Here is a 14,859-nt window from a genome sequence, read left to right on the forward strand (position 1 = left end):
TTGTTACTTATGAATGGCTATGGCAGCATCATTTTAGCTTAGAGGGAGGATCAAATGAAGACTAAACTAGTTCTAAAAGGAGAAGGCAATATATGGGGGATCACAGTTCCCATATAACATCCCTTTCACGCGCACAGCACATGCCAGAACATTGGTATTATTTTATAATTTTAGAATAATTAAAAAACTTGTGGGTCGGATTCTCTCAGTGCGACCGAGTTCCAATTCGAGCTCGGGTGATATCCCCCGCGGATCGGAACAGCGAAAGACCATGACCCATGGCGAGATGGGAAGATCACGGGTCGCCTTCGGCCATTTTGAAACGATTAGTATTACCAGATTGGTTATTTTGTGGTATTCTAACTGCTTTTTCCGAAAAATCCAGAAGCTTTTCTTTCTTCTTCTTCTTCTTCTTCTTCTTCTCCTTCTTCTTTTTCTTTTTTTTTTTTCTCTCTCTCTCTCTTTTTTTTTTTTAATGTAAAGAGAGGAAAACCACCCTGAAAATCCAGAAGCTTTTTACCAATTTTGGTTGAAGTTGGTGTCCTTTTGATTTCTTGGATGAAATCTATACAGATTGATTTCAATCTTTTGTTGGATATCTTTCTCGTTTAATTTCCTTGTTTTTTTTTTTTTTTTTTTTTTTTTAAATTTGGGGACTAGTTTTTGTCCATGATTGCATCTTTCTATCATATTTCGTGGTGGTCACGAGAATTTGGTTATTTATTCTCTCTCTGTGTAGTTTTCTACATGATGTTTCTGTTAGATTCTTTGTTTCAGATTTCACAGGAAATAGGAGTCTCAATTTTTTAAATTGGATTTTGTTATAGGTTTTTTTTTTTTTAATTATCATACAATTCAAAACAGCATCTTCAAATTTTCTAGAATATTGGTCTGTTTGTTTTTAAAGTGCACAGATGTTACCGAATTCTTTCACCATTTCCTTGTTTATTCATTAACATTTAGATGATATCTTGGCAAGTGTTTTTGATCGATTCTTGCAGGTACGTAGAAATTAAAATTTTTGTCTATTTTTTTTATTCATAGAAGATCATTTTTTTTTAGCATGAATCTCAAGCCTATTTCAAAAAACTATAACTCAAACACTAACGAGCACTCTTGCAAATCTGGATGGCACTGACAAATGTGTTGTTAAAAACACAAGAATGACAAGGATTTATGTTACACAAAATCCCTTTATTTTACTCATTTGAGTTCTTCCAGCAAACTGCATGGTTTAGCAAATCCTACTAGGTCTCGTAGTTAAAATTGTTCACAGTTTTTTCTCACACCTGAGGCATAGAGATACGGGAATTAGGATGTGCATGGAGTGTGGCTAGAACATTGTAACTTTTCTTATATTTTCGTGGAAAAAGAGTAAAAGCAAATAGGCAACAATATCATCTCCTTTACCATCAAGTATTATCCAAACTTTTCAGAGTTGGCCTTCTAAATCCTCATTCATTTATAATCATTATCATCCAGACTTTTCTTAATTATTACTGATTGGCTTTATAGATCCTCATTCGTCAACTACTCCTATCTAGGATCATTTCTGATGCAACTCCGAGTTTCTTCACATCCTTCCTCGTAACCTTCATCAATATTATTCAAATCTCCCCTTTGTTCCTTGCAAGCTGGGCCCAATTTAAAGTACCTTTTTCTTTTTGGAGCCTCCTCAAATCTTCAGCATACACGCCCATGGTACCTTAATCAATTTTGGCGGGACGCTCAGATTAGTAAAAATGAAAACCAAACCTGAAAGAATGCCGAAAGAAAACATGAATTTTAAAGAAATTATTTCAAATAAGATATTTCAATTTTATGATTGTAAATCCTTGTGAGATTTTATTGCAGAGTTTCTCATATTTTTTGATACAAATATCTCATATCATATATCATATTTTCTAACTTTAAAAACATGTCTACTCACAAATATTATGATTTTATATTACATTAAAATGAATCTGAAAAGTTAATAAAAGTTTTTCACCTATCTAAGCTCCTCAGAGTTTTTGCAAGTTGAGATTCTTCGGTTATTATCCACATCCCTACACGATTTGTATTTCAACATATTCAGGTGGCAGCATCCCATATTACCAGCAGAAACCATCTTTGTAGGATGTTATTAGTTAACATAGGAAAATAATATCATAGCAGAAACCACCTTGGACAAAGCTGTTTGCTCTACCGTCACTCCATCCAGAACTCATCCACCTTCACCTGAAGAATATACAAGAAAACAAACTGAAAAATTAGATCCTCATAAAAACGTTGAATCCAGAGAAATTTCGATGATTGTCATGGTAAGCATGGTACAACAGTGACATCTTAGATTACTGCTCAAAAGCATCTCATTTTCTTGCCCAGTGCCACCCTTCTCTTTGTTTAATCCGGATCATGTCATGTAACAACTTGCAGCAAACGGCCAACAAGAAGCATGCATATGGTACCAATCCTAAGCAATATCAGAGTAAAAAGAGAGAGATGCCCTTCATAGGAAATAAAATGATTCCCACCTAGTACAGGTACTTGTTGGCATTTTAGTGAGGAGGAGGAGCTCTGTAATATGCAGGAACAGTAGCAGGAAAGAACATTTGTCGAAACCCTTCTGCTCTTATAATGGGGAATATGATAGCAGATGCACCCTGCCAAAGAATCAATTGCATTAAATAATCTAATGCTCCATGCGCTAAGACTCTTTACAATATTGAAATCCATAATCTGCATTAACTAGCAGCGACACTTCTGACAACTTTGTGCAGTAAACTCTCAGATACTGACTCTAACAGCAGCAAATCAAAAGCATTGATGAATATGTTAATGCTGTTAACATGGAAAAGACATACTAAGGGACAACTTCCGATCAAAAGTTCTGCATTCAAACCTATCAAAATTTTTCCGGTTGAAATTCAAAAATCAAGATTGCTAAATAAAAATATTCAAGGAGAAAATTTTATTCTTTATAACACAGAAATAATAAAAAAGTGATTCATAAGAATGGGATCTGCATGAAGTTAGCTTGGTGTTGTTACTTACCAAAATCAATCTAGCTCCAATCCACAATCGCCTAGGTGAAGGAAATGGCAATAAAAGACGGCCAACACCATATATGGCAACAGCAAAAAAGTGTGCAACCAAGCTTAATGGGCAAGGGTTGAGGCCAGAAAGCAAAGCAATAGGCCCACTTGAAAACACACCACCAAGACTAAGATAGTCAAAACAGGCTTGGCGCATCTCATTCCTTGCTTGATCAGGTGAAGCACTGAAGACCTTATACAAGGCACCTGCCAAAGTGTTTATTGTAGAAGCAACAGGCTGTGAAACATCAAGAAAATAAAAAATCAAACTTTAAGTCGATTAACAACAGAAATTTGGCAGTCGATAATAAAATGCCATTAGCAGTCCAAGTACAGGTAGGATGATCATAGTTGACATTAGGATGGCCTGGTGGTAAAGAAACAAGCTTCAATAGGAACTGATGGTAGAAGGTGATTCTGTGCTGAAATCAAGTAGTTAGGATGATGGCTAATAGAACTATGAACAAGACAGAACGGATCCCAGTTATTTATGACAGAATTTTCAATACATCCCAAGAAAACCAAGTTTGGGACATGCATAATATGGCTAACCTTACGTAAAGTGTAGAAGGATTCTAAGTACTTGCACAGAGAAGATGCATCCCGCAGATCATGCAAAGGTCTCAGAAGATTGCGTAGTACAACAATATCAGACAATGCCACAGTCATTCCCCCACCGGTTAGAGGATGCCGCATATTGAATGCATCTCCCAATAAAAGAGCTCCAGGTGTCGGAAAAGGAGAAGCAGGCATGCTCTTATTTGGCATGGTTCGGATGCTTCCTTGATCAACAGCTGATACAAAGGCATCATGCAGCTTGCTTGGAATCTGAAATATCAATTTAGTGTATTCCATTATTAGATCCCATCAGCCATGAATATGGCATTGCTTAATAAAGTAGCACTATGGAAATGTGGCTTTTGGTGATAGAAACCACTGACGCCTTAAAATATGTAAGTATCAGTTCGCCATGTACATCTAAATCAACATACCTGAGGTGCCACTACAGTCTTCAGATAATTTGCCATTTCCCCATCAGCTACAGAAGGCATCTTTTTCCCTGGCACATCGACCAAACACCGAACCTCGGTACTACTGATAGGATAGAACAAAATAGGTGAAAGATCTGCCAATATAACATGTCCATGGTCTGGATATGGTAGTTGACAGTTCTCCAGGATCAGTCCAACAAAACAAGAGGGGATATCAACCTGAATGAAAATTGTCATTTACTATATAAAACCGCAGTGCAAATGAATAAGTCATCCGCTAACACCTAGAAGGCTAGAACCATACACCAAGCAACATCTGATGATTCAGAAGCATTTGACATCAACATGAATAAGTGCATACATGATGGTTTACTATGTACCATAAACAAAAAAAGCAAAAAATAAAAAGAAAATCCATAAATTTGGGAGTGGTACAGTTGACAAATAAGCTGTAATGCATAGGCCTTACATTGGGAGAGCAAAGAGTGCGACGCAAATTTGAAAAGCATCCATCACAAACAATTGTAAGCGGTGCATAAGCTTTTAGTTCTTCACCAGCTTTATTCTTGTATGATACACCCTTGACAGTACCATTTTCTTCAAGCAAGGCTGTTACAGTTCCCTGCTCCAATTTAACACTGAAGAATGGGAATATTATATTACTTTAAAGTTGCAAATAGAAATAGATAAAATAAAAAAGATAACCAGAGAATAACTGCCAGAAATGTTTAGGTAGATGGTTGTAAAGAAGCAAAGGATCAGAAACAATCTATAACACAGAGAGCTGGAGAACTAGAGTCTATAGTTTTTTCATCCATGTGCCGCCCCCCCAAACATCTTTTTCCCGGTTTGAATGAAAGAAGCTAAGAAATGCAATTTCCAGATTTCCTTTTTTCCTCCCTCGCATAATAAATCACCCTCTAAAGTCTCCTGAGATCTAGATATTATCCTTGCACCTGCAAGGTCATGTAGCACTTCTACAAGAAGTCAGCAGATCCATCAAGTTCATAGAACATATGGTTCCACTAACACACCTCAATAGTTCTATAACCTTGTATTGTTTCACGTGAATATCAAAACCTTATCCGATTCCAAAATAAATACTAAGGAACTGTCTGATTTCACTATTAGGCATATTGGACCAACCTTGCAATGGGAATTAAGGGGTCTCTCTACCATTTTCTTTGTACAAAGGGTTTCTTTAATGCTACTCTAAATTCTTAAATTTCACTAGCATGCAATGATCACATGATACTCTAGAAGTGAAAATTTTCACTTGATCCATCTTACAAAAAGTTTGCCGAAAACATTCCTATTTCATGTTTATTTTACAGATCCGGAATATAAGAATTACATGCATCATACATGCAACAATTGGATTTATGTTTTGCTTAGATTAATCAGCCCTTAGCCACCATAAAATCCTCTATCATATGATTCCAACTCAATTTCGCTTCTAATCTAATCCACATATGCAACTTTTGTTGGCTCTTGGGCAACACTCTGGGTTATTTAATTGCTTTCACCTTGACACATGAAAAAAAAGTTAGATATTAATAAACATGTCTAGAAACACATAACTTCATCTTGAGGATTTAATTAACAATCGTTGAAAACTGTTGGCTGGAGGTGGCTTGGCATGCATGGTAACCATGCACAAAAGCTAGTGAAACAGGATTATTTCCCAAGCTCCAATAAATAGCATCAGTGTGCAAAATATTTGATTACTAGCAAATACTATGTCAAGAAATCTTCATAAGCCTTCCATACAACCTGCAGTATGTATGGAGTTTTTGCATTTTTTTGAGAAACAATTTTCTTAAAAAAAACTTATAAATCAAAAGGTCAAACAAACTAAATCGAATTACAATGTCAAGGCATGACAAATATAGTGGTTAGAAGATAGACTCCAGTAATCCAACATTCCTCATGATGGACACCCGGGTCTAACAGGTTTAATTATCGGACAAGTACAAATTGTTGGCCAACCAAAGGACTAGAAACCAGCATGGTTCCGGCTACAAATTCGAGATGGCCCTGTTACAGCTATCCAATCCCCACTTAGAAAAATGGAGAGAGCATGGGAGAGCAGCCCCTTCCAGCTCGGAAAAATCGAGGGAGTGCAAGAGAGCGGCCCCCGCTCATAAGCACTCCCTGCCCAGCACTCCCCCGCTCATAAGCAACACCCCCCCCCTAACCCACCAATAGTAGGTCTCTCCCTCTCTCGCATGCTCAGCCTAGGGTTAGGGTTTGGCAAGATGGCTCTCTCTCTCTCTCTCTCTCATGCATGCTCTTAGCTTAGGGTTAGGGTTTGCTGAGGCAGCCCTCCCTCTTTCTCTCTCCTTTTCTCACTCATCCCCTACCTCTTCAGTTTGCCTTATATCGGTGAACCCTGGAATGGTGCAGTATGGATCCATACCATGCCAAACCGGTCGCTAGCCAGTACACCTTTCAGTACCGGTTCAACAAACTTCGCATATGAGCCTTACAAGCATAAGTCTAAATTAGGAAGCCATAGGTTCCTCTCCTAAGCAAATTCTAGAATTGTTGGGACCACCAACCAAATAAGAATATCATCTTTCACCACATTTGTCAAATCATGTCAGCTTTAAGATCTGCCATCTCATCGTTTGTCCTCTGGGCTTAATTAGATCCGAGATTTTTTTATTGATATTTGATCCAACTGAACCAAATTTGATCAAGGACCTCATAAACTTATTTGAATGTAATGGACTAGTCCAACCAAGAAACATACAATCAGTCCCTAATACATATGATCAAATTAAGCAAGTAATTTCTAAAGATCGCTGATCAGGAACAACTCTCTCTCTCTCTCTCTCTCTCTCTCATATAAAGAGGGAAGGGAGAGAGTTTCAACATGCTAAGATGTGATATCACATGCCAGTTGCAGCATTCCTCTTTCCACTGCATAGGATAAGATCGATGGTCAGATGGGTTGAGTTTGGCTAACTAGATGAGTGTGATGAAGCATAGGAAGATTGTTTTCTTTTGTTTTGTTTTTTTTTTTTTTTGGCTGACATAGGAACTTTTTTAAAATCTACCTTCAGATCAGGTCCAGACCTGACACTGACACAAGCAAAGAATCATTTGAGCCAGGCTTCATAGTGTAGCTTTATTTGGAAAACATAAGAAATTAGGCTAAGGACTAGATTTTGAACCCACAAGCTCTACAATAGAAAGGCACTTAACCACTGGTCTTAAGCTTTGCTTCTGCTTAAAATTAGTTTTTAAAAGACTAAAGAAACTATTTTTGAAATAAAAAGTTTGGAAAATAAAAGTATAAAACTCAAACATTACTCATATCTTCACCAGTTCATTATTACATTAAGTTTTATATGCCCATTGGAGCATGTGTAAGCAAGCAAGGATTCAATAGCCAACTATTCTACAAGAACTACAGACTATAAGTTATTAATATACCTTAATGTTCATCAAGACTTTGATAACTATCACTTTGGATATCTCGCAGCAGTTAAAATGAAATTATATCTGCATTAATTCTTTATTATATAAAACTTGTGCATAACTAGTTAGTTTCATACTCATCTTAATTTAACACTCACTACCATCTCGCCTGCCAAACCAACAGTATCTAATGTCATGTAGAGAAAGATGGAAAGAGGGCCATCATCTACTTAGAACCAGTTTGCAAAGTAAACCAGAAAAAAGCCTTGAGAATAAGGTATCCAAATCAACATCGCTATCACATGAACAGAACATGAAAATGTAAAGATGTTATTGATGGACATTGGGCTTCCTGATAGAAGTGTATAATCAACAGAAACATCCTAACTTCCTAATGCACATTCTTGGAACACTCATCATCGTTGTCTCTCTCTCTTGTGCACGCATGCGTGCTCATGTGTGTGTGTGTTTGTATGTGAGAGAGAGAGAGAGAGGCTATTTTGTATATAATGAAAACTCCAGAGGCACCTTTAGAAATTAAGCCCCATAATATCACAGGATCCTTGCATCAAATTCTGATAGTTATCTACATACATCGAGAGAGAGAGAGAGAGAGAGAGAGAGAGAGAGAGAGAGAAGCTATTTTGTACATGATGAAAACTCCAGAGGCACTTTAAGAAATTAAGCCCGTTGATATCACATGATCCTTGCATCCAATTCTGATGCTTCACTACATACGGGACGTAGTAAGCGCATGTCAATTGCTTTCATTACCCATCAGTTTGGTTTTTTTCTATTTCATGCTCTCCCGCAAGTTCTCATGCGGGATATTAGACTCACACATGTCATTCACAAAGATCCCAGAAAATATTGTTATGATTGTGTGAAAGGAACCTATTCCTTAAACCCATCATGTATTCTAATTCACAGAGTAAAAGAAACCTAAGATGTAAATAAAAGCATAATTTCTCCAAGAAGAAATGTCCATACAGAAATAACAATATTTTCTGAGTAGAATATAGGACAAGTTGTGAACTAGGACAAGTTGAAGCATATACCATTTAAGGTGAAAGTAAATTAAGACAGAATGTTCGGCATTTAATGAAAAAGACCCAATATATTATCTCTTTGTTAGTTTGAGCATTGTAAATGAATTAAAGCTGGAAGTTTTCTAACACACTGGCCTATATAACAAAGCAATGTGAAAGAACCTTAATCATTCTTGTGTGATAACTTAAAAACTGAAAAGATACAGAACAAATGTAGAGAATTCATTTACTTAGGCAAAGATGCAGCTTTCTCTCGCATCCTTTGTATAAACCGTCCATTGTGAAAGCTCCTCCCTGACACATCTGAATGATATTTTTCCAGGGGATATGACAGTCTGGTATTTTTTCCATCTTTAAAAAGAGCATATCCAAAGACCCGCTGAGCATCAATTTCTTCCATGCAGTCTGCAGAGAAAAGGTTAATTTTAATATAACACAGACACTTGACTGTACAGAGTGCATGAACCAAGAAAACTCTGCTAGCATGCAGTGCACCACTAAACAAATAATTTTGTCAAAAAGGGTGCACATCTGTGATGTTGAAAGCAATGATGATGATTTTTCATTCATTCAAACATCTAAGAGAATGAATCATATATTCCCATTTTTACCCTCCAAGCCTAACTCAATCAATTTGAGGTAACCCCCAGGTTGCAAAAGTTCCCCAATAATGCGGTCAGGCTCTGTCAAATCCCTCTCAATTACATGTACTTGGCGGCCATCCTACAATCAATAAAAAAAAAGAATATGAAATTCATCAACTTGTTGACCAACCAGTTCCTAGAGTTCAAACCATCTAATTTATTATAAATTGACAAGTAAAATGAGCTTATGGAACATCCTGTGATTCTACACATGATTATTAGTAACAAAGTAACAAAATAAGTATGATATAATTTTCTAGAACAGAATTAAATATATAAAAAACATGTGTCGCATGCAACGAATGCGCTAAAAATAGAACAAATGGAAAAGGTTAGCAAATTGTGCCATGCAATTGAAAAGCTACGCAATCTTTTACTAAAGCAAGGTTTATTGTAGCATGGGAATATGCAGTTAGTTCATATGAAAGATAGGCCCCACTGCCCCACATTTATGCTAAAGTGAATTCCTCATATATCTCCTTGCTTTCTACTTTCCTCCTTTAAGATCAAGGAAGTATTGCCAATAAAGGTTAGCCAAACCATCCTGAATTGGACAGTTCAAGAAGTCCGGACAGTTCGGCACTTAAAATCTCCCACCCCTGATTGAAACTCCCCTTCTTCATTCCATCTGCTGCACCCAGACTGGCCTCCTCCTCCATCTCCTTTATTTCCAGCTGCAATCTGTGCTTTTCCGGTGGAGATTCTTAGTTATGACTCTCGATCTCTCTCTCCCTCTCCCACCTCTCCCCGTCCCTCTTTCTCCTGTTCTTCTTTTCTGTGACCCCCTAGGGTTAGGGTTCTTTCTCTCTCTCTCTCTCCCCCTCCCCCTCTCTCTCCATCCCTTTCCTTCTCCCTCTCCCTCCCCTCTCTCCTTGTTTCAGAATACTCCAACAAGGCACAATATGGACCATAGCCAACTAACATAGGTCACGGTATCAATTCGATCAATCTTGGCCAATATTGTTCCCTCTCTTCTTACAAGCAACAAAATAGATTCTAACCAAAATCTCCTTACCTTGGCAAATATCCAGGTACCAGCATTTGGCACTTGCGATGCACATGAATGATTTGTGAATGAGTTTTAGTAAGATTTGGAAACTCTACAAAGTTTCAATTTCATCAAGCCACATAAATTTTGGTTTTGGTGGTTTTGTGATTTCTGTGGCTGTAAGAAAAATAAACACAAATCCAAAAATCTAGAAAGTGAAAAAGGAAAATCGAGAACCAAAGCTTTGTAATGTATGCATATCATTTGGGGAGCTTCTTGAATTAATTTTGTACTGATAGTTCCATGCTAAAACAACTAGAACTGAATAATGTGTAAGATTTAAAAAAATTCGTATGTGCATCATTTTTAAAGTGCATGATATATCATTTTATTATTTGAGCATCTAACACATAGCAACCTACACAAACATGAGACTTAACAAAAAGAACAGCCAAATTACAGGCAGAAAAATAGTTCCTCTAATTACACTAGAAATCAACATCATGATAATTAAAACTCTTACAAAAACTTGCAATCCATGTTTGTTCTTGAGATATTTCTGAAAACTCGAATGAAATATTAAAAAAAGGGCATATTTCCATCTATGCAATGAAAACGGCCGTATAAGTTAGTTTTCGCTGAAATATCTGCATTGGTTCAAAGCCAAAACCAGAATTACTCCATTTTGGACTTTTGGACAAACCTTAGACTTATGGTTTTAGATGAATGATGGTGGCTGTCACATAACTTCAGGTGGAAAAGAATTTGATGGATGATTGTGATCACAGCAACTAATGGAAGGTCTTAGTTAGATTTTGTTGTCATCTTTTCGTGGAAATTATATGTTATGCCTGATGGAAATGCTTGGTTTAAGCACTGCACATTGGATGGATGGTTGTGATTATATCACATGCAACACTATTGAGTATTCATCAATTTATGTGCAGTAATTACCTGGTCAATAATTATGATCCCAACAACCTTATAAAATGTCTAAGACTAGGATATATTTGCTATTAGACTTTTTAAAACTAGGGGAATTGCTTCATCCTGCAATGCTCTTGACTAATTTTATAGGAATGAGTGTTTAACAAACAGCTATAACCCATTAGATAATGCAGCCATTGGGATCAAATCATGGTTTAACGAACTAACCTGAACTGGGCGGTTCGGCTTGTACCAAACCAAACCGACGCCAATGTAGGATGGATTGGCCATGCAAGTTGGTTCAACTATAAAAGCCACTCATGAGCATTCGATCAATCCATCTCTCACTCACTCTATCTAGCATATCTACTCTCTCTCTATCGCTCTCTCTAGCGTCTCTGCTCTCTCACTCGCTCTCTCCACTTGCAAGTCTCACAATAAGGCTTCCCTCCCATGCCCCCTCTCTAGCCCTCATCTCTCTCTACCATCATCGAGACTGTTGAAACCCACTGCTCTCTTCACCTGTGAGGGTCAGGTGGTCGCCGAACCTCGCCGGCTTCTCTCTCACTCCCTCTGTTCCTCTTCTTGTCTCTCTCACTCCCTCTCTCCCACCAACCCCCTTTGGCTCGACAATGCAGTGGTGGCTCCACCTCCACCTTTCCTCTCTCTCCCACTCCCTTTCCTTCTTCCTCTTCCCCCTCTCCCTCTCCTCCCCCTCTCTCTCCCTCCCTCTCCTCTCTCTCTCTCTCTCTCCCTCCCTATTTTAGTATGTTCCGGCATGGTACTGTACAGACTTATACCATACCGTACCGTATAGCTAACCGATATGGTTCACGATACTAGTTTGGCGTCCTTGGATCAAATCTTATGCTAAGCACTTTTTTATTAATAAGAATTGAAAAATATAGTCCCCTTTTTTGGTGCTTTTCAAGAACATAATCTGAAAAGAATTATAAGATTATCCATACTAGAAGATAGAGATTATTCATAGATGGCTATCGTGAACTTACATCATAGGCTCTTGAATTTTAGAGATATGACCTTTTCATTTGTCCACAAACCATAGCACAGGTCACATCAAAAGGAGGTGATCTAACCATCTTAAAAATCAAGCATCAAATTTAGGAGCTCTGGCCATTAGATTTGGAAGTGCAAGCCTTTATTTGCAGAAATTGAACCTTTAGTCATTGTTTTATCTTAATTTTAGTTAGCAAGGAATCTATTTTCATGGCCGTTAAAGGTAGAATTAGCAAAATTCAAGTCAAAGCATCACCTTAACATGATTTGTTTAGTGGATCCTTACTAGAGAGCCAGCCGCTAGAGAAAGACAAAAGGGATGAAAGATAGGAGCGCAAGTATCCATCCACTCCCTCTTTGGATTTTTGTAGCCTCACTTCCTCTCTCATTCCTAAGTAGGCTAGTTACAAAGGCAGGGTATTCTAGTCCTTGCGAATCTTTTTTCTCGCTTCATGTTTTTATCTGAGAAACCTTTCATGCCATGCATACTCAGTTTCTCAATTTGACGATCAGAAAGGGGAAAAAGGAGTTTCTCTTCTTCCTTGAGCAAGTAGTGCCTTCCCTCCTATCTTGTTCTTAATCTTCTTCCTTTATCCTATTCTCCCTCTTATTTTCTTCTATTTACTAATAAATTGCATTATTATTTGCTAAATTACACCATGGTTTTTCTTTTTGATTAGTTTGGTGTGCAAAATTTATTCATTACAAATTTTTACTATCTTTTGATGTCACCTATGTGATTGGACCATAATCAGGTCTTTTGCTACTGATTTCTGCATAAAAACAACTCATTATAGGACTAAAAATTTTTTGGACAAAAGAGATAAAACCTTTCTTTTCCTTAGTACTAAACTCCAGAACCCAAGTGCTAGTTTGTTGATATCCACATATAACATGAGAGCTTCATTTGAGAAAATTGCTAAATCAACCCTAACATAATGTCCACCAGTGGACCACATTAAAACCTAGAGCATGCAATAGAAGAACCCCAACTTGTTTAAGATGAAATCAAATATGATCCACTTGTGCAGGTATATAACAGCCCTCATATGATAAGCCGCACACCCTTTCACATTTTGCAGGACTTAGAGGCCTAGTATAAGAACCATTGGCAAGGAAAATTCCAAATAACCATCAATAGATTGATGGATAAGGCTCACTCTTGAGTTGTTACATGACAATTCTCGTTGTTAACAAGATATATCTGCATCAACTAGAAATTTTATATATCTTTCAGAATTCTCATTTTCTTGTGAGCCTTTCTCATTACTCGTATGCATGTGTGAACCCTCTCCTCATCCTCCTCCCTACATCCTACAGTGCCTTTTATGTCCACTCCTCTTATGCATTATCTCTAATTAGTGCTACACACATCCAAACCTTTTTTCAATAATTAACGAGCAAAGAGAGGAAACAAGTCAAAAAAAATGGAGAAAGATCATCTACAGATTTTTCATTTTCCTTTTTCAGAAGAGAGAGAGAGACTCACCTACACTGTAATTATCCAGGTCCCTATACTTGTGAATGCACCACCCAAGATATGTACTCAGAATCTCTGGTTGCTACAAAGAGGGGTATGTCCATTGGGGCAAGCCCCCTTCATCATGTGACTTTTATTTCCAAAATAATATAGATTCAGCCTTTTTGAGCAACTGAACTGTGAATCTTTCTGCCTTTCTCCACTAAGCATGAGCGTCCCCCCTACTTTTCTAAGGAAACATCACATTTACGCTAGAAAATGTGGTCTCCCAAGCTCCCACTATGGCAAATGAAAGGATGTGACAAATTTAGCATTTTGAAAGGGATACTTTAACTCCACATGATTGTCCATGCATAGATGTTTAATTTCTCCCAGATAGCGAGGGAAGCAGCTAATAACAACTAACCATAATAATAAATTATGGGGACCAAGTAGGTTATATTAAAAAGATTTACATAATGAACGAGATGATCGCTCTGTTTCTGGACCAGGATTTAAGCAAGATGCCGCTGGACCACCTGTTGTACAAGAAACATCTTAAGTCTTTCATCCAAAGTTCTGGCAACAGATAACACAGCTCCTTTTTGAGGGACTTGGCCAGCTTGTCCCCATGATGACAGATCTGCTGTATTAAATATACATGCATTCACGAAACCTGTCATCCTACTAAAGTACTGCCAAAACTACCTGAGATATATATCTTCATAGGTGATGGGAAAAAAAGATATCAACCATACCATATCAAATATTTGGTGGTGACTTCTGAGGCAAGGGAGCCCCTTTCACAAATCAGCAGTGCAAGCGTTACATAGACTAGATCTGGCAAATGCAACGGATGTGACAGAAAGAAGTTGATTGTGATCGCATTTGACAAAGTAGTTTTGTTATTTGTATAAACTATTATGTGAGTCAATACATGAAAACTTTCTAATGCTTATTCAGATCCATGATGGAGACAAATTATGAGCAGTAAATCAGACCTGAAACTTATCATAGATCCAATTGCCAAGTTGATGTTCATCAGCTCTCCATGGAACCCAAAACAATCGCAGGGTGCTTAGTTATATATATTACTGGGTTTTAATATCTGAAATCAACCCTTATATTACAAAACCCTGGGTCAACCTTAAGGGAGCATTTGATTCAACTATCGATGCAAAAGCAGGGATCCTCATAATTAAAATTAGCTTTTAGTTTACTATATGCATTTCAGGATTGTTCAGGGCGTTTAGTCTTATCAGTAGTCTAATTTTAACTAC

The 14,859-nt window shown here is 37.4% G+C and overlaps 1 protein-coding gene across 8 annotated transcripts in view; it reads right to left on the reverse strand.

The window, feature by feature from the left end:
• Positions 1-1,309: 1,309 nt before the first annotated feature.
• Positions 1,310-14,859, reverse strand: part of LOC105061253 (squalene monooxygenase SE1) — a 14,562-nt gene continuing 1,012 nt past the window's right edge. The window contains exons 2-11 of one of the 8 annotated variants that reach the window (XR_012138497.1): positions 9,156-9,267; positions 8,775-8,949; positions 4,539-4,707; positions 4,070-4,288; positions 3,630-3,905; positions 3,037-3,315; positions 2,517-2,645; positions 2,165-2,220; positions 1,991-2,048; positions 1,311-1,705 (exon numbers count right to left, since the gene is read on the reverse strand). Coding sequence is in view for 1 of the 8 variants with exons in the window: in XM_073251565.1 (XP_073107666.1) it covers positions 2,541-2,645; positions 3,037-3,315; positions 3,630-3,905; positions 4,070-4,288; positions 4,539-4,707; positions 8,775-8,949; positions 9,156-9,267 (1,335 nt within the window). In the remaining 7 variants the exon portion in view is untranslated. Of the gene's footprint in view, positions 1,756-1,817; positions 2,646-3,036; positions 3,316-3,629; positions 3,906-4,069; positions 4,289-4,538; positions 4,708-8,774; positions 8,950-9,155; positions 9,268-14,859 lie in introns of those variants that run through there. The other 7 variants (XR_012138493.1, XR_012138494.1, XR_012138498.1 and 4 more) reach the window with 7 other exon arrangements.

The sequence above is a fragment of the Elaeis guineensis genome, chromosome 2, assembly GCF_000442705.2.
Source record: "Elaeis guineensis isolate ETL-2024a chromosome 2, EG11, whole genome shotgun sequence".
NCBI classification, from domain to species: domain Eukaryota; kingdom Viridiplantae; phylum Streptophyta; class Magnoliopsida; order Arecales; family Arecaceae; genus Elaeis; species Elaeis guineensis.